We start from the raw sequence: 20,188 nt of genomic DNA, 5'->3' as shown, positions 1-20,188 counted from the left end.
ATTTGTTTCATTTTCTTGCTTTTGGTTTAAACCCACTAAAAGGAAAAAAAATTACATGGTTTAACCTGCTGTCAAATTAAACAACGGGCGTATGATGTCTGCACAAGACACCATTCCCATGTACATTCTGTCTGCTCAGTCCTGTGATAGGACAACCAACAGCAGCAGCAGCAACAGTAGCAACAGTACCAGCTAGGCTATTCATCTGTTTCTCACATCTCTATGCACCTTTTTCTGTCAATCTGTAAAGCACCATATTGAGGGAAAAACTATAGTCAGATTCCCCAGTGAGGGTGTATTACAGTGGGGTTTTTTTCTGTTCAGTAGAAAAAGTGACATGAATCAGATTCTTTCTCCAGGTTTCCTTCCTCTCTTCCGCAGATGCATAGACTGCAGCCTCCCAACTCTAGTCACATAGTTTTCAAAAGGTCCCAGTGGAAAACACTTAGGCCAAATATTTTGATTTCTTATGAGGTCCTATATGTTTGAGATACATTCCCCAATACAAACACATGCAGAATCTTCCAGAAAACACCTGGAGCATATTTTTTGCAATGTATTACTGATATCCTATCAAAAGCATACACAGGAGACTCTGCAGGTTGCCCTGTGAAAGAAGAGAGTGTCATCTCTGCTCTATCTCTGTAACTTGTGGACTCAGTGCGGGATTTGGTTCACCTGACTTCATACATCTCAAAGAGAGATACCTATGCTGATTCTGGGGTCATCAAGGCTTTCCTTTCATTAAAGGAAAGAAGCTAGATGTCTGGGAGAATCTGGATGAATCTTCTTCCAAAAGCTTCCCTTCTCTTTGTTTACTCTAGAGAAAGTATACCTGGTTATCTTAAACCAGATGATATATATCTTAAACTAGATGATATGAAAATATATACAATTATCTTAAACTAGATCTTTAAAGAACCATAATTAGCTGACATAAATTCCCAGCATCCAGATATTTTCCACACAATTCTTTCAGGCAGACACAAGTCTTGTCTTGATTTTGCATAGGATCTGTCCAAATTCTAACTCAATGTGAGGTGGCTTTGCATCATACTTTCTGACCCCGAGTTCCTCTCCAGTTTATAGACTTGAATAAAAGGCATGGAAAATAAATAGAGCAAAAGCAATTATAAGCCAGAAGTGATTTGTTGTTACACACTGTAGAGGCTTCAGTGATTAAAGGGATGCTGAAAGTCTCTTTTAAAGAGGGGAGAGGTAGCTGGCAGAAGTTGGCTAAGTAGATAAAGTTACTGTTGAATGGAAGCTTATTTAGAGTCAGCACAGTCTGTAAGGTTGAATTTAAAATATATGTTCATTGATTTGTGTACTACAAGCAGTATTTATCACTGTGTCTATACAGTAATTTTTACAGCATGAAGATATTTATGTTTATTAATTCTTGTTCTTTATATAGCATAGAACTAGTGTATAATTTTTGGGTTATTTTAAAAACTTATTTTGAATGGTATTTAAAATGTCTTTTTTAATATATCACATGTAGGATAGCTTTGTTATCAGCTCCCAAACATAGCACGTTCATTCTTTTAATTGCTTTGTCAACTTTACATTTTTTGCCTATCTTATTTTTGTCATGGAGCAGATCTCAGGGGAGATGTGACGGAGCATAAATTAAATCTGGTGCTATTTCATACAATATTTAAAAGGTCTCCTTGCAAAGCCCTACTAAAACAAATTTGATATTGATTTTTTCATAAAACTCTGATCTTGTCTTACTACCTAGTCTCACATACAGGTATATCGATATAGTCTAACAATAAGACCTTGGTGTCATAGAATCATAGAATAGTTTGGGTTGGAAGGGACCTCTAAAGGTCATCTAGTCCAACCCCCCTGCCGTGGGCAGGGACATCTTCAACTAGATCAGGTTGCTCAGAGCCCTGTCCAGCCTGACCTGGAATGTTTCCAGGGATGGGGCATCCACCACCTCTCTGGGCAACCTGTGCCAGTGCTTCACCACCCGCAGCGTAAAAAATTTCTTCCTCATATCTAGTCTAAATCTACCCCCTTTAGTTTAAAGCCATTCCCCCTTGTCCTGTCACAACAGGCCCTGCTAAAAAGTTTGCTGCCATCTTTTTTATAAGCCCCCTTTAAGTACTGATAGGCTGCAATAAGGCGTCCCCAAAGCCTTCTCTTCTCCAGGCTGAACAACCCCAACTCTCTCAGCCTTTCTTCAGAGGAGAGGTGTTCCATCCCCCTGATCATTTTTGTGGCCCCTTTCTGGACCCGCTCCAACAGGTCCGTGTCTTTCTTCTGCTGAGGGCTCAAGAGCTGGACACAGTCCTCCAGGTGGGGTCTCACCAGAGCAGAGCAGAGGGGCAGTGTCAGTTGCAGTGTATTTCAGCAGGTTTGAATTCATCCCATTCCCTTCTGTATCATATAGGGGACAGAGCATTTGGGACCAGATGGTGTCATACAATTTGTGAGTTGACTGAAATGCTCTGAACAAACCTGGCAATTTCTTGGGGCCACCAAAGGGGGCAGCAGAATTCCTGGCAGCGCAGAAGGTGGCCTCCTGACCTTCCTGTGGTCACCAGCCCATGACACCACATGCTGATTCCCTGATCGTGAGCCCCAGGAGGCTGATGGACTGAATTCCTGGAAATGGGTTTACAAGATTTTCCTGCAGGTGGGAAGGCAGGGAGCTGCCTCTGTTGTTTCCAAAATTTCCGTCTTGCACTTTCTAACATTTCAGTTCCGCATTTAAGGGGGAAAAAAAAAAAAGAAAGATTAAATTTTATATAGAAGTTGCATTCTGTTTTGTGCACAGCTTCTGTTTACAACAGTTATCTTCAATAATGCTGAGTGAAAAACAGATGCCATGTTTAAAAACATGAGCCAAAATAGCAAGACCTGAACAGAAGCCGTTATATGACCAAAGTGGTAACCAAAACCTTATTGAAAACTGTGATCCAGGATTGGTGGTTATTTGCAGCTCTGACTGTCTGTCCATCTGTGAAAGGAAGCAAGACAAAAGCCAGCAGTCCTGCAGAAAAGTACTAATCCATGAGCTCAGGCAGAGTTTCACATCTTTAGGGAGTTCATTGAGAGGGCACATCAGTGGTCTGTCTACTCTGTTCAGGGATGCAGAAATTGAAGTTCATTCTCTATAAATACAGTAATGTATTGATTTCATATTAACCCAATTTGCTTCCAGGTAGAAACAACTTGTCATAGCCCCCATTACTGGATAACTTGTCAGTCCAAGAGACTCTAAAATGTCATTTCCAGGAGCAACAAAGGCCTGAGGTAGAGCAGGGTAGACAATTCTGTGGTGGTGGTGTGCAAACAGATGGAGAGCTTTGTGTTTTGACCATGTAGAACTAAAAACTTACTTTAATTATGGATGAGACTCAGTGCTCGTTGTAGGCCTCATTTGTACTGCTGATTAAACAAGGTCCAAGGAGCAGCACCTGGCCCCAAGAGTCTGTGATGTTGACTGACATCTGTCTACACTGCTTAGCACTAGCCCCTCTAAAGCAGATTTGTTTTGAAGAGAGCTATTTAGAGTAGTACAAAACTGAGCTAGAGATCAAGTTAAAAAGTGGTGTGGATCATCGGGTGCAGTGCTCAACACAATCCCTGGTTCTCTCTCATTTAGCAGTGGAGATAAGCCCAGAGGATGCATGTTTATTGAGAGAAACCTAGCTAGGCAAACATGGTTTCACTGAGACAGCTCAAGCTAGATGTAAAACTGATTGTTGTTCTGTGGGAGGCTATGAAAGCAGTGGTTTGTTGTTGTGGGCAGGAGGGAGCAGCATAGGTATCTCTCCCGAGTCCACTTTTGTTCAGTGGTTCCATTAGTGACCTGGATAATGAAATAGCAAGAGTGCCTATTAAATTTGCAGAAGATATAAGGCTGGGAGGGACTGCAAGTACACTGGAGACAGAACTAGAATTCAGACAGATCTTGATGAACTGGGAAATTGGTCTGGAAAATATTAGATAAAATTTAGTATGCGTAACTGCAAGAAAATGGGTACTATGAATAACCAACGACAAAAGTACTGGGTAGAGAGCAATTGGATAGATTCTTCAGAAGAGGATTTTGAGGTTATTGTGCATCCCAAGATGAACATTAGCTACCTTTATAATCCTGTTGTGAAAAGCCAAATGCTATACCCTGGGATTGTTGAATACAGGTTTGGAAATTGTATTTGAGAAGGCTATGGACCAACGTTAGAGAGTCCAAAGGGTAACAGCAGATATTATTAGAGAAACTGTTATAGAAAATGTGATTTCTGGGCAATATTGAAAGCCTCAGGATGATTAAGTTGTAAAAAGATAAGGGTACTGGTGGGGAAAGGAATGATAAAACTTCATGTAGATTAAAGACTGGTGCAAAGATGAAGGTGGTAATCTATTCCCCATGTTCCTAATAGACTGGAAAAGAAACTATGGGCTTAAACTGCAGCAGGAAACTCAAGCTAGATTTCAAGAAAGCTTTCTAAGAGTAAGATTAGTTAAGCAATTGAATTGGTCTTGCAGCCTAGGGAGTTGCAAATCCCCATTTATTATAAGTCTTCAAAATCAGGTTGGACAAACATCTGTCTGAAATTGTGCAGATATAGTTGAACCTGGTTTAAAGAAGAAGGATAGACTTGGGTGAACTCTCAGGGTCCTTCCAGCCTTGTTTTCAGATGATGTTATGGCCATATTTTATACCTAAATTCATAGTGAAAACACACATGCCACTCTAGGCAGTATATATATGTATATTTACTTTTCAAGATGAGGCAGCCAATATACAGGTAACCAACTTGTATATGCTCTTGCTTCACAACACACACCACAAATCTGGCACGTTTCTTGCTTTTCAGTCCTGTCCTTAAAGTCTCCATATGGCTTTCTCAGTTCACGTCCAAGTTTCCTTGCAACTTGTAGAGAATGAGGAGATAGAGATCCTCAGTTCTTACATCCAACCTATCTTACATCAGAAGTTGTGTAGATGCAGTTGTAGGCAAGGTGCAGGCTGGCTTTGACTGAATAATCTTCCAGTCCACAGTAAATGCTACCTGTTACCTCCCTGCTTGCGAATCTCCCTGGTTGCTTGGAAAACTGTTACGAACATATTTTTCTTCTAAAGCACCCTTTTGAAGTTTTCCCAGACTGGGTTAAAAAACACAACAAACAAACAAACTAAACAAAAAACCAGCCAGAGGTTCAGAGTTTATGCACATTACCTATCTAATTGCTTTCTAAAGGAGTCAGAAATGCCAGGAGATGGCATACTGCTTCAAAGGGTACAAAGCAATGTACACCAATAGAGTTGAAATTGCATCAGAGGAAAATGATGTTCCCTGCAGTGGCTGTTCCTCAGCATCTCTTGCTGTTGCCCAATTTGAGAAGTAGATTGACTTCACCCTGATAAAGGACTTTGATTTCTTTTTATTCTTCACAGCCCTTGCTGGTTTTTTAAAGACTTGGCCCTGTCTGTGCTTCTTAGACAGTGAGCTAAAGAGAGAAGAAAAATTAACCCATCATCTATAAGCTGAATAAAAAAAGCAGTTATAAAAAATCCCTTGAGCAAGCATGTTACTGCTTTTGGGATAAAACTGCAGTATATGTTTCATACTGGCACAGGCAAAGACCAATATGTGACAAGGTGACATTCCTTTAAAATATTTCTTATTTCAATTGTATAATCTTCTCTTTGCTGACAAAGCTCCCTTTTTTCTTCTTGTGTAATGAAAGTCTCTGGCATGTTAGTCTAATTGAAATGACAGGCAAAAGTTAGAAGTAAAATCGATTCTATGTCACTGGAGCATCCCCAAGTGTTTAAAAGGGAATATTAGCTGAGGAAACAGAAGTTGTATGTTAACCAGTTAGAAACCAAAATGTTTTGCTATAGCAGTTTGCTTTAAGAAAATAAGAATCATTAATTTAGTGAAGATATGTTTACCAAATTCAATTAACAAATTAATTCCATGAATAATTGAATTTATATTTAGAATAGCTACAGTTGCAAATGTGTGAATGATTCTGGTTCTCTGTAGGCAAAAGAAAGGAATTGAAGACAAGGTGTTTTAAAAGGCATTAGAGAAGCTAATTCTGTGATTATTCCATCTTTGGAGTTCCAGGGAGAGAGATCTCCTCTGTTTTGAGACAATTTTGCCTGCTCTTCTAGCTGGCCACATTGCAACCAGAGGAATTTTGGAGGGTTGTGTTTTCAGTTTTATCTTTAACTTTGGTCCTCAGAGCAGGAGTGCTTAGTGCCAGTGCTATAGCTTCAAGGCTGAGGTTTTCCTTTTCTGCTTAGCTGCTCACCTTACCCCAAACATAAAATCTCAAACCAGATTTCTCTGAGCTGTGTTTAGCAGTTGTATACAGGGTGTATGTCTGTCTGACTGTCCCAGTCTCTGTCATTGCAGAGGGGAGCAGAGCAGCGAGGCATTTCAAGCAGCAGATCTGCAGTATTAGGAGTGGCTTCCAGAAGCAGCCATATGTCCCCTTCATAAACCATGGGAGTCATGGAAAAAACAGTGTAAATTTAACCGGACGGATGCTTGCTGGAATGAAAGTTTAGCAATATGGAAGTCCGTAATGGTTAGCTGTTCCTAAATGCTGTATCCACGTCCCACGTTAATAGATGGTTTAGAAATAGCATGTGCTAGATAGCTGCATTAATGAGTGGAGCCTAAGTGCCAGAGGCAGCCTAGCCTGTTTGACTTTCAAATTAACCCTAGGAAATGCTGCCTCATGAATATTAAAATTCAGCCTCCTGTGCCATGGTCAATACATTAATTTTTATGTATGACCTCACAAAGATCCAGCCTGTCAAGCCACGGGCATTTGCCCAATATTCTCGTGTAAATGTCAAGACAGATGGTTCTCAAAACCTGCTGTAATATTTCACATAATAATAGAAGTGTCTGCCGGCACTGACCTCTTCATATCAGAAGTGGAAACCCAGGCAAATGCTTGCTGAATGGGACAAACTCACTTGGCATTTTGAGAGGAGCAATGAGATTGGCTAGAAAGTACGGCAAGGTCCCTATTTGGGCTTCTGTTGAGCCTAGATAACTGTTAGCTGGAGCAAACCAGTCTCCCCAGAAAAGTTAGTCTCCATGGAGGAAACAGGATGTATTCCTGTAGAAGCAAATAGAGGCACACATTTGTATAAAAGCCAGGGAGTTAAGTATTTTAGTTAACAAGCACATTGACTTCAGATGCCTTCAGCGCAGACAACTATACCTGGGCTAGTTATATGGACGCTTCTATAGCTGGTGGGGAAACATAGGTATGTCAAGGGCATGATTCATCCCACTGCAATGTATGTGTCTCAAATAGGCCCGAAGTACCTTGCCTTAGAAGTTATGTTTTCTTTGCCCAGTCTCTGAAGGGAGTCAAAGTGACTGGCTTAGATACAAATGTCTTCACTCTACATTTCAAAAATGAGAGATGAACTCCCTTCTTCCCCTGGCTATAGGAGATGCCAGCTCAAGAACAGAGAAATGCAGTGACCCATTCAGCAGCTGAAACTGGCTACCAGTTCACACTGGAGAGGTGTTTAATGATATCTCAGAAACATCCATTATTTATTTGGAATTCACTTTGAAGGACTACATATTCCAATGCTTTCAGGTCAATCTGCCTTTTGAAATGCTAATCAGATGAAATTGGCCTTTACCACCAGCGGATATTTGTATATCAAAGAGATTCCTTGCACACCTTCTGACAGTCTGAATCAAGTTTAGATTATACTGATGCATTATTTTTAATGCTGATTCCTAGTAAAATCATCTTTTCTACATCATCAGCATTCTAATTATTTTTAGCCTAGTGTTAGTTAGCCATTGCCACACTATTGCACAGGGAAGTGAGTCGTTATTATTCATTTTAATGGTTCATTACCCCTCTCTTTTTACATACAAGAATCACAAAGCCCATGTCAGAAGTAAAACTGGCTACTCTGAACATTGTAATCCTGTTCAGGGCTGAAGAGGTTTCCCATCTCCTCCACCAAGGAGCCGAGCTTCCTGTGGAGGTTGTGCTGAGGTGCATAAAGCCCATGTCCCCTGGAGGAATCTATATATTCCTCCGCACCTTTCCTTGCACAGGTCACTTCAAGCAGACTGCAGAACCTCTCACTGATAAACAAGTACTGCTTAGCAGCTGGTTGGCTTCGCTGCAGCCTACGGCCGAGGCACTTGAGTGACAGTGCAAGAATAGACTGAACTGGCATTTCTTCCAGTGCTTGTCTTTCCCTCCTAATGTGGCTAAATAGCTGAGATGACCTTCTGCTGGGAATCTTTGAATGGAAGTAATTTTGTGATTAAACAAAACTAGAATTAGGGGAAGTTTGAACAGTCTATTACAAAATACAGTTTTATTTCTTGATTCACTCCATGACTGAAGGAATAAGCCACCAAACCCAGGGATAAGGAACACCAGCACAATGGTTCTAGGTGACCAAAGACACATCTCAAGTAGTGAACTCCAGATTTCACAGCAGGTGCAGGACTGAATCCTCTGCTGGGAAAGTCTTGTGTAAAACAAAATTGGTTTGTCAGAACTGTTGATGGCAAAAATTTGTCAAATATGTTCACTTAAATTGTTATTCCAACCCTGTAAAAATAAACAGATGCATGAAAGCCCTAATCTGAATAAAAACAATTTGTAAACAAAATATAGGCCCAAATTCACAGAAAATAAATTGATTGCAACAGGTTATTGTGTCTGCTTTGTTTATTGCCATCTGCCATCTGTTTGGAGCAACTGATACTCATTCAAAGTACCCTGAAGTAACAGGCTTTGTAGCACTCAACTTAGCAGACTTTCTCCAAATACTGTTTATTTTAGTCTGGAAACATTTGTCTCTCCCACCACAGGTAATCAGCGAGTTTGAAGCCTCTCCCGACTCATTTTCCTACAGAATCCCTAACCTGAGCCGGAATCGCCAGTACAGCGTCTGGGTGGTAGCAGTGACTGCTGCGGGAAGAGGCAACAGCAGCGAGATTATCACTGTGGAACCGCTAGCTAAAGGTACGGTGACAGTGCTTTTTAAAGCAATCCAGAACTTTACAATGCTAATTACTGTTATAATTGGCACATGGCTTCTTTATGCCTCATTGCTTACTGAGAGTGGGATTTGTCAGGAGTAACTTCAGTTCTCTCCAAAAGTTAGGTGACAACTCTCAGGTAATTGCCCAAGCTTTTGCTGTAGTCAGCAGAGAGAGAATGGCATGCTCCTCTAGGGAGTAATTCATACCACCCACCTTAGAAGGAAATCAATTGCTTTTTGGAGCAATTTTTATCTTCCTTTGTTGGGTACAGAGGGTTTGCATATGATCCCCCTGCCCTTCTGAATGTGTGTCTCTCTTTTTTCTTGCCATACAAGATAACTTCTTTATCTTCTCCTTTCTAATATCTCCTGTGTACTCCACAAGTACTATCTTCTGTATAAAATGGTTTGATTAACATATCTAAACTCTGAACAATTGTTCTCAACTTGCATTAGCTTTGAAGTTTGCTGCTTCTATTTCAGATATGAAGAAGGGATAATGTGCCTCAAATCCTACATATTTTTTCCCAGCTGTATTAGTTGTTCTATTAAAAGATATTGCTTGGGCCCATGAATTCTGCCTTACCTGTACTGTGAGACGTGATGCTTTCAACACTATAGCATCTTAGCTTGGAAATAGAGACCTAACGTTTTAGACAGCAAGGTGAGAAGAGTCCCATCAGTACTTAATCTTTACATGGGGTCTTCAGACTGATTTTTTTTTTTCCACTTAAATTGGTAACATCACAGAATGTGCCAATATGAACAGTGTATTGCACAGGTCCCTAGAATTGCAAAGGTAGATGCATTTAATTGATTTTACAGTTTTACAAGCCTGCTAATTCTCCAGTCATGTGGCTAATGATGTAGTTATGTAAAATAAAGTGTCCAGGGCTTTATGATGAGAGATACTTTCTAAAAAAGCTTTGCAGAATTTCAGCCAAATGCCACCAACATGAAAGCACTTTCTTCATGGAAGAGCATATGCTATCACCATAGGGAAGCTTGCTGTTCCTACCTACCTAGTTGGTAGATAACCAGTTTGATGATGGCAGATTAACTATCAGAGCTATTGTCATGGGTGGCAGTGATGGTGTTTGGAGGATACTATTTCAACACATGACATAGCTTCCTAATACATAGAAGTTGCAAACAGTGTTCCTCAGGCTTGTGACGGGAACTTGCATGTCTTTTCCTCGTCCCTTCTCTAGGCTAAATTTTTTATCATATGAGATGGATGTTTTTCAACATTACTGTGAGAAACCTGTAGTAACTACTATATTACTACTGTAGATCACAATGGGAGATTTAACAGTGTAAATGTGGGGAGGGTTTAGCAAGGCAGAGAGGCCTAAGTTGGAACAAGCAGGGAAATGTTTGCTCCCCATACCATTGCTTACAGTTTTTTTCTGTCAGCTGAGAAGTGACCTTTACTTTCTGCTTCTTTCTGCCATTTTTTGTACAGTCTTTCAGAATTGTTCCCTTAGTAGCTACACAGTGTTAGAGGAGTGACCTGAAGGATGACTGAAAGGCTACGAAACGTCTGAAGGATCTGAAAAGTCTGGAGCTTTTCCATTGTTGAATTTCTTGTAGGATAACTGCGTACTGCATTTTGAACATCTGTGAGGCCAAAGTTGAGATCTTAAAAGGTGGATGAGGAGTGTAAAGGTTATCTGTAAAGGAAGGTCGTGAAAAACACCTCAGGGAAACAGGGCAAAGGTTTCAGTGTGGTCGTCCTTTTAGGCCAGCTGTTACCTGTAGGTAATGAATGTGTTGATGAAAAAACACCTCAGGGAAACAGGGCAAAGGTTTCAGTGTGGTCGTCCTTTTAGGCCAGCTGTTACCTGTAGGTAATGAATGTGTGGTGATGAAAAAAAAAAAAAAAAAAAAAAAGGAAACAAAAATAAAACATAAACATTGATGCTTGAATAAGAGCAAAACCAGTTAGATAACAATATGGTACAATACTAATAGGTTGAAGATGTAGGCAAACCCAGGACTGTGCAGGTATCCCTGCACATAATACACTAGAAGTTCTCTTTCTCCATCTCCTATGCATTTAAAAAAGTGGGAAATGTTCAGACAAGATGAACACAGAACAATGCAGAGTTTGCAGGTACGAAGATGCATAACCTCTAGTTATGAGGAAAGGTAGTATGCAATTGCTCTCAGTTTGTCAAAAATAGGGAAGTTACAAACTGACCCACATGTACCTAAACTGAACAAGCTTACCAGAAACTGGAATTAATTCTGCTCCTCCAAAGCTTATTTAATATGATGCATGATGCCAAATAAGTGAACTTAAAAATAGCTTATATGAAAAGACAAGGGGACTTTATAGAAAAATAATTAATTACTTCAATACAGACAAGTCAGTGTGAACAATATTTTATTTTAGAATGCATCCAGTCAATGTCAGAGCTAGTAGTGATACTCCAATATAAAGTCTGCATTAGATGGTGCTCAGGACAAGCCTCTCTTACATGCACTTAGGACTGAAAAAGTGATGAATAATCCATTTGTGGAGGTTGTGATAGACGCTAGGAATACTGATATATAGCAATTTTATGAACTTTGGATGTAGCCAGGTTAAAAAATATTGTATCATGTACCAGATTTCCTGTATGAATGCATCACTGGGCCTTTTAGAGAGCTGGGAGAAAGTGGTGATCAGTGATAAGGGCAGTGGACACACACATGAAGAAGGATGGGCAGAGTTAATAGCCTTGAAGACCTTTCTACCCCCAGTACGTCTGAAGCAAGTAACACATCACAGGGTTAGAAGCAGTTATAACCTAATTTTGCCACAAGTCCCCAGTGCAAGAAAATCCTACGGGCCATTATTGTGAAGTTGTTTGCTTCTTTTTTTTCTCCACTTATTTCACAGTAACTGTCCACATAATGATACCATCATGACAGCTGATGAGAGTTAACTTTGAATTGAATTATGTCAACTTAAATATAACACCCTTAAGAACACCTTTGAGAACAATGAGAATGTCTAGATAGGGGTTTGATGTGAAATGGATAGTCCAATTTAAATGAAAACTTAATTCAAGTTAACATTTCTTTCTTTAGCGTCTCCGTTTCTCAGAACAGATTGCTATTCTCTGTAATTAACTGACAAAAATAAGCAAAAAACCCCCAACAAATTGAAAATAATCACGGCGGTCAAAGTTCAATCTCCACGTAAGCAGGCCATGCCCCCCCCCCCCAAATTACACTTCATCGCTGACTTGAAAGTTGTGGGTTTAGCCTATCAAATACATCTAAAAGACAGAAAACCTTGCATGCACCTTGTTCCTTTTATTTCCTGACCATGACTAATGGAGAATGGCATTTGCCAGCAACATGACGATAACAGATCTAGACCCATGGCAATCTGATTGTCTGGGGAGAACTCTCATGTTGAGTTTCCCCTGTTCTTGTAGACTACCTGAGCATTAATGTTGCACATGTTTGCCTCCTAGTCTATGTTGCTTTGTGTGTTTAATATTTTTAAACAACATGTGGGGCTGACATGATACTACACACCCCCCATTGGTCTGTTTCTTTAATGGTTCATCACACTGGAATACACAGGATATTATTCTGAGAGAAAGTAAATGAAAAAACTCCTGACCCATGGTATTCACTGATGGCTCTTGTATTTGGATTAAGCTGAGCTGCAGTGAACTGTCATAGCTCTTGTTCAGTTTCCCTGTACAGTTTGCCTTTAAAATTCAGTTGTGTCCTCTAGAGAAAAAAAAGAAAGTGTGTTACAGCCTCTTGCAAAGAATTTCTGCCCGTTTCTTATTCTATGACAGCAAGTGTAGGTAATAGGATTCATAATTTAAACAAACACACACGCAGAAAAACGCATTAGCATAAGAGCGTGCGCTGTTCTGTGAAGGCACCTCTTTATCTTCAATTAATGGTTGGGTAATTTGCAAAAAATAGGAACAAACACAGTCCTAATCCAGTGACATGCCATCTAATGTAAGGCTGGTGGGTAGTCGGTAAGCATGTGGGTAGCTTCGATAACAAAGAGGTAAGCCCTGCAGCTGATTGCCTACGTGCTGAGTAAAGCTCCCTTGGTTCAAAAGGGAGAGGTCTGTGAGACTCAAGGTATTTTAACCTCATGAATGCCTGTTAGCATTTCAAACATTGCTTTCAGATTAATTTCCCTGGGCATTTATTTTGTTTCTAGTTTTCTTTTGTTTGTATACCTGTTAGCAGTCTCAGATCATTATCAGAAGTTAAGCTATAAAGAATATTGGAGTTAAGAATTTTCGTACTGTTTTACCATCTCTTTTAAAAGCACTCAGTACATGAAAGGAATAAGATATGCATAGGAAGCTGTCGGTACTTTCACAGAAACAGTGTGGTATGCTTTTGTAATGTGCACTTCTGAGTTACGGTCTGTGATTTTACCACTGGCTTATGCTTCTGTGAAGTTTGTGTTACTTCTGCACATCACCGTAAAATGGGACACACAGGAGCTACAACATAAATGTTGTGCTCTGGAGATCTGGTATCCAACCTATGACTTAAAGAAGAATTCAGTGTTGAAATAACTATTAAGAATAAAGGGACATCACAAAAAGTTTGGTAACAGTGGAGCTGTGTCTTGCTGAAAGCTTCAGCAGGATTCCTGCATTACACATGCTTTGTCCTAAAGTAACTGGCAGCAGTTGGAAATAGCTGGATATTTCGAGAAACACTGGAGATGTAGGAAAGCCAGGGAGAAAAGGATTGATAGCTCATTTTAAATGAGTTTTCAGGCTTCATGTTACAGAGGGAATTTTGCATGGAACAGGAATTCAAGTTGCTAACCACCGTTGCTCAAAATGCACTGCAGCTACTAGGAGCAGTCCAGATGCTTACAGATGTGTTTTGTAGATAGTCACAGCTGACAGCATCTCCTGCTGCTTTTTAAAGATGGCATGAGTACCATTAGGCATCTCCTGCAACAAAAACCTGGCACCACTGAAGACAAATGAGCCTTCTAACACTAACTTCAGTGGAGTCAGCATTTCACACCATGTCTCTGGGTAGACGGAGAATTTTTCTGTTTCAGTCAGCTTGGTTAATTAGTTCATGGCTTGTGGCAGTATAGGCCTGTGTAAATCTCTTCTGGAAGATATGGCCTTAGGAGTGTCACAGGGGAAAACGAGGCTGTATCATTAGACTTACTGTCTGACCAGTGTCTTTGCATCATTCTGGTGTACCACCTCCTCAGGGCAGCACACGCTGCAGCACCCTCCTGCCGGGGCTAACCATCAGAGCTGCCAGAAGGAAGGAGCTGGGGTCTTCAGCTGCTGTTTAGCCAGAACAGGACATGTCGATGCTTGGCTGTTAGGAAAGTAGTGTCGTCCCGTTACCGAACCTTGACTTTGTTCATTACCCTAAATCTTTAAAACTTCTTATGTTTTCAGTTAAAATTTTGACCAGAGAAAAATCTCTCAAGAAGCTTAGTCTTCCACAACGCTTGAAGAGAACATAGGCAACACAGTCCAAACTGATCGTACAATCTATGAAAACTTTTTTTTTATTAATATCTCAAGTCCCACCGCAGCCTACTCAAGTAATTTCCCTTAACTCTTCAAGGCCTGTTCTTTTATGCATGATTTTTTTGAAACAGATATTATTTGTAGAGGATAAAAACCCATTGAGATGAAATGTCCCAGTTATATTTGATGCTGGCTCTCACTTTCATGTTTTTCTAATTGGTACAAAATGGTGTATTAAGTATAAGTTCTAATCAGTGTTCATGACTGAAGTAGATCAGAATTAAAAATACAGTATTTATGGTATCTGTATTCAGATGTGCCTTTGAAATGTATGTTTAGAGGCCAACAAGAAGTCTATTTCTATCAAGGGTCATTCTTGAGTAATAACATACAATAAAACTTTAACACAACCCTAGTGTTCCTGTATATTATACACTGAAACTACAGCAGTGATATTTTTGTTGATATATTTAGGTGATATGAGAGCTGACACAAGTTAAATTGACTTAAGAGTTTGTTCATATTTGTGGATTTCAGATAGTCTCTTTGCAATGTACTCACACATTCATACATGAAGGTTTATTTTGCTTAATACCATAGCTGTTGTAACAGTGATGTATGAATAATATAGCTTTTGTAAGATACCTGTCCACTGTGGACACTTCCTGCTGGAAGTTTGAAGAGAAGCATCCCTTGGACATAATTTTAATCCATAATTTCTACTATGAAATATATAAAAATCAGTAAAGATGATTTTGCTCTTTTTCTCCACAGTGACTCTTCCAGTCCCCTGCCTCATCTTTCTTCCAGTTACTTGTCTTCTAGATACTAAAACTATAATACTCGTGCTTGAATAAATAGCTGATATGAGTTAAAAGAAATTAGTTTCCTAAAAGCACAGCTTGAAACAGATTGGCTTGGTTTTCCCCATTTAACTCTGGATGTCTGTGTTTCCCTTCCGAGGACTGTATGAATGAACACATCATTTCAGTCTTTCTTGCTCTCTCTTGCTCAGCTCCTGCCAGGATTTTGACATTCAGCGGCACGGTGACAACTCCCTGGATGAAGGACATTGTCCTCCCTTGCAAAGCCGTTGGAGACCCAGCTCCGACAGTCAAATGGATGAAAGATAGGTAACCAGCAACTAAATGTATAGCTCAAATAAAGCCCATTTGCTTAAAATCCTGAGGGTTGTGATGTGGGTGATCCTGACTGACCGTATCAGGAAGAAGAAGGATCATTTGCAGGGACTGCACACAGTCACAATAGATGAGGAGTTCAGAAATTCCTTGAACTAAACCTAATTGGCTGTGGTGATTAGAAGCTATCAAAAGGGAGGAAAAGTTACGAAGAAGGGGTAAAGGTAAACATTCAAAACGTCAAACCTAGGAGTCTTTTCTGTTTTAACTTCAGGCACACAGAAAAGTTTAATCTGAGAAAGCAAAATGTCTGATGCATTTAATCGTGCTATGGAGTGCAGTGTACCTGTCCTGCACATATCTTGTTTTCCATTATCCTGTTTTGATCTTTAGTTTCATAGTTTGACAGAGTCACTTGAAAATACACATGGAAAATAATTTTCATCCAACACTGCATAAGCAGTGATACTGCAGTGCTATGAAACCATCTTGTGCATTGATACAAATAGCTATTATTTTATAAGGATGGACTTTGTATCCAAGAACTGCCTTTTACTCTTATTTTGGCACTTTTATGAAATAGCAGATAGTTAAGGAAGAAGTGAGTTTCCATTTTCACTCAAATTGGGGCCAGGATATGTGTGTTCTTTAAGCAAATGTCAGGCGTTTCCCAACAGAAAATATTCCTTTGCTATCTTTATTAAAGGAGACACACACACCCTTTTTCTTTCTTTCCATTCTTAGTTGGTTCAAAAAAAAATCCAATTCTGAGTAATTTTGATTGTAACTTCTTTAATGTATGCACTTTGTTTCCTGTGAGGTAGTAACGGGACGCCCAGTCTAGTGATGATTGATGGGCGAAGAAGCATCTTTAGCAATGGCAGCTTTGTCATCCGTACTGTGAAAGCAGAAGACTCCGGATACTACAGCTGCGTGGCCAGTAACAACTGGGGATCAGATGAAATAATTTTGAATTTGCAGGTACAAGGTAAGACTATTGGATCTATCTCATAGTTGTTATCACAGCTATTAACTGCCATGTGATAATGCATAAGTATGTCTGTTTGCAGGTATATGTAATAAAATATTAGTATTAATGTGTATTAATACAAATTTCCTTCTTCCAAATGAATAAATAAAATATTATGCAGGTCATTCTGACTCAGCCATCAGCATTTTATGATATAGTAAATGTTTTGCTTTTGGTAGAATGTTTCACACACTTGCAGTTAATTCTGTACATAAGCTTTTGTAGGGTTGATAACTGAGTGTTTGCATTCAGTTATTTTCTAGATCTTCACACAGAAAACATCAACTTATGCCTTCTCCTCACAAATATTACACGTATCATTTAAATATTGCAAAATTCAGAAAGAGCTGAAGGCTTTTTCTTTAGCTTCTGAAAACCTATCAACAGAAATTTGCCTCTGTACTGAGACCTTGGACAAGAACTTCATTATGCAAGAGCAGAATTTTACTGATGGTGAATATGAGGAAGCATTTAAAATGAAACATCAGTACAACTTCAACTAGCACGTATTACCAGCTACTTTTTATATGCATGTTGAAATGTATATAATGTATCCATTATGGTGTTGATATATGTAAAAAAAATGACAATATAGGAATACACATTAACAGTAATGTGGAACAGAGCATGTGTATTCACATACCAAGAATTCACTACCCAGGAGATTTCCTTGCTCACTTACAGTAGAGCAGATACTAAAAGTGCTTCAACTGGCTGCAAATTGTTGTACCGGAGGGAAGCAAATAACCGAGTTGGGAATGTGGGCCATGCTGCGGCCAGTCACTCTCCTGTCCCCTGATATGCAACCTAAATTTCTAGTGCAAACATAAGAGAACACAGAAAGAAATTGTCTCAACCTCAGTGCAACTCTCTCTGCATAAACCAGTCCACTGAACCTTGAAAGAAATGCCATAGTGTATATTAACTTACCTACAATCCAACAGAGCCTAGGGATGCTCTTCTGTAATGTTTGAAGCATGACCACAACAGGAAGTAGGGAGAGAAAACACTACCAAATGGAAACCTCATATTTATATTTCACTAAGTACTTTCGTAATTGCATATCCTTGCTGTTATTGAACTGCAGTAACTAAAAGCAAATCAATATTGCTTCCCCGAGAGACAGAGAAAGACTGGCATTTAATATGTGGGACCACCATCTTTTGTAGGTAGGGTGAAGCTGTGATGAAAGGTTTTACAATAAATCTTTCACAGTGTAGTGTGTGCAGTCTCTCTCCATGGATTCAGCCAAGTCAGTTAGAATAATGGAACAAATCCATCTCACGTAGGGAATTTTCCTTTAGAATATAAACTGTCTTTTTTGTTTTCTTCAGTGCTGTTTAGCCCTGTGAGGGCAGTAAAATCAAGTTCTCTTTGACTAGTCTGTAGCTGTAAACCAGCAGCTTCCACCATCAGCACTCGTTATTTTGCGATGTGATGACTTGAACGTGAACTGCAATGGGGAGCTTGTCCTGCAGTTTCACTCTGCAGGTAGAGCTACCCCTTAAACATAGGCAAAGCAGACAATGTCGTTTGGCAGTAGACTGCTGGAAACGACAGCATTTGTGACCTCTGGCCTGCCTTGCTTGCGGGCTGGTGTCTGTCAGGCAGTAACTATGGCAGGGTAATGGCAGCTCCTGCCAGCAGCGGTCACTGACACCACCACTCCCTTCCCACTCTTGCAGTGGCAGTGACCAGAGAAGGTGTGACTGCCCCGGCATCTCTCCTCCCTGGCTTTCCATCCCAGATCTGCCACTGCTTCTTGGATCCTTTCCTACGATGGATACTGTCCGTACCTCACTCCTTGTTCTTCAGGCAGTAAAACTCAGTTTGTCTACATTTCTGAGGAGCTTGGAAACCTCTAGTAACACTTGTTCAGAAAACAGTCTGTAAGACAAGCCAGACACAGTGCTGCTGTGCATGACCAGAGCAGCGCAAAGGATTTGAAACAGCAACTTCCCTTTCTCCCCCTTCCAGTTTCTGAACCTAGAATTGCAGTTGTAAAGCACTTGGGTGAAGTGTTAGTTTACCTTTCAGGGCTAATTTACCTTTCAGGGTAATTTAACTAGCTCTTTGGAGTTTCACCTGCTATTCATCTCTATTTTAGCAAACACTATCTTCCATGGCCTTACTGGTTTTGTGCCATGGTTCTGCTTACCCGACTTGTACAAAAGGACTAGCTACATGATTCAGGCAGAACTCAAAGATGAGCTTTTCAGACTATAACTAGGATATGATCATACTGGCTCAGCGGACATTTTTTATACAATAGACTCATGATAGATTTGTCAAGGTGAAGAGAAAGCTGGCTACTTTACCAATTTCTGCCCCTGAGCATTGAGCTCTGGAAGCCCAGCCACTATACATTGGTGCAATTTGGGGTCCCTTAGGCTGAGCCTAAACTGTCCCAGTTCCTGGCCCCATTTCCAGTCCCAATTCCCTGTCCCAATTCTCAATCCCAGTTCTCCCTAGCCTGGGTGATTTGTTGGGATATAGCATGGCTCCTTCTCTGCCCTTTCGTGCTGGATTTTCCTCCAAAGGAAACTGGACACTGGGCAGAGGATGGGAGTTGAGACCTCTGTCTTATCCCTGCAGTCTGTCAGGAGCTGGTCCTGGGAACCGTGCGGTTCTTATGTCCCACAGTTTAGACACAGCCATAATGTTTATGGGGAGCAGCAGAACTGAAGTGTTTCCAGGTTAGTTCAGCCTTTGCTGATAGAGTTATGTCTTCTTTATACCAATAGCCTCAGTGAACAGATGGTATGATCTGGAAGAGGTATGGATCTGCCTCTGATCACAGATCTACCTATACTACCTAGTTAGCACGCACAGTTACACTTGCAGAAACTCGTTATGCACTTTTTTTTTTACTTTTGCCATAAAAGCCTGCAAACATATGTATGAGTAGGGCATCATTTGCAAGTGGATATCTGTTTCCCACCACTAAAAATTCAGCTTCTCCCTAAAACAGATACGAAAAAAAATGAAAAATAATGGTTGGGTAGCTCACAAGTCATTTAGATCTGACAGGACAGAGACTCAAAATTCAGAGAAAAGTAAGGGTTAAGAACTGAAAGAAAAAATTGTGTAGAAATTTAAATATAAAAAATGAGAGCTTGTCTGCTTTTGTCTTAACTGAGGATGTCAGCTAAACAGACATTTTGACAGAAATCATTTGCATTTTTTGCAACTCAAAACAGTTATTTGATAAATGACTGTTAGAGGGGATTAAGAACATGTCTAATCATTTGAATCCATTTTCTATTTTTAACTATTTCCCATCTAGTTCCACCAGACCAGCCAAGACTCACTGTTTCCAAAACTACATCTTCCTCTATCACTCTCTCCTGGATACCTGGAGACAATGGTGGCAGTTCTATCCGAGGTAATATAATTCAGGTTAATTGCAACTTCTTACTAAATTATCGTATGTTGATAGGATTGGTATATAATTATGAATGGCTACAAAAAAAGAAAACCAAAGCAATCCGTATTGCTGTCA

General features: G+C 40.0%; 1 protein-coding gene across 1 annotated transcript in view; it reads left to right on the top strand.

The window, feature by feature from the left end:
* DSCAM (DS cell adhesion molecule) overlaps window positions 1-20,188 on the top strand; it is a 416,982-nt gene that overhangs the window by 342,553 nt on the left and 54,241 nt on the right. The window contains exons 21-24 of the mRNA XM_009283090.1: window positions 8,853-9,006; window positions 15,533-15,650; window positions 16,481-16,644; window positions 19,973-20,071. Of these exons, the coding sequence (XP_009281365.1) occupies window positions 8,853-9,006; window positions 15,533-15,650; window positions 16,481-16,644; window positions 19,973-20,071 (535 nt within the window). The remainder of the gene's footprint in view (window positions 1-8,852; window positions 9,007-15,532; window positions 15,651-16,480; window positions 16,645-19,972; window positions 20,072-20,188) is intronic.

Source organism: Aptenodytes forsteri, unplaced genomic scaffold (genome assembly GCF_000699145.1).
Source record: "Aptenodytes forsteri isolate BGI_AS27 unplaced genomic scaffold, ASM69914v1 Scaffold2, whole genome shotgun sequence".
Lineage (NCBI taxonomy): Eukaryota > Metazoa > Chordata > Aves > Sphenisciformes > Spheniscidae > Aptenodytes > Aptenodytes forsteri.
The sequence above is the reverse complement of the archived record's forward strand: the minus strand, read 5'-3'. Positions and strand labels throughout refer to the sequence as shown.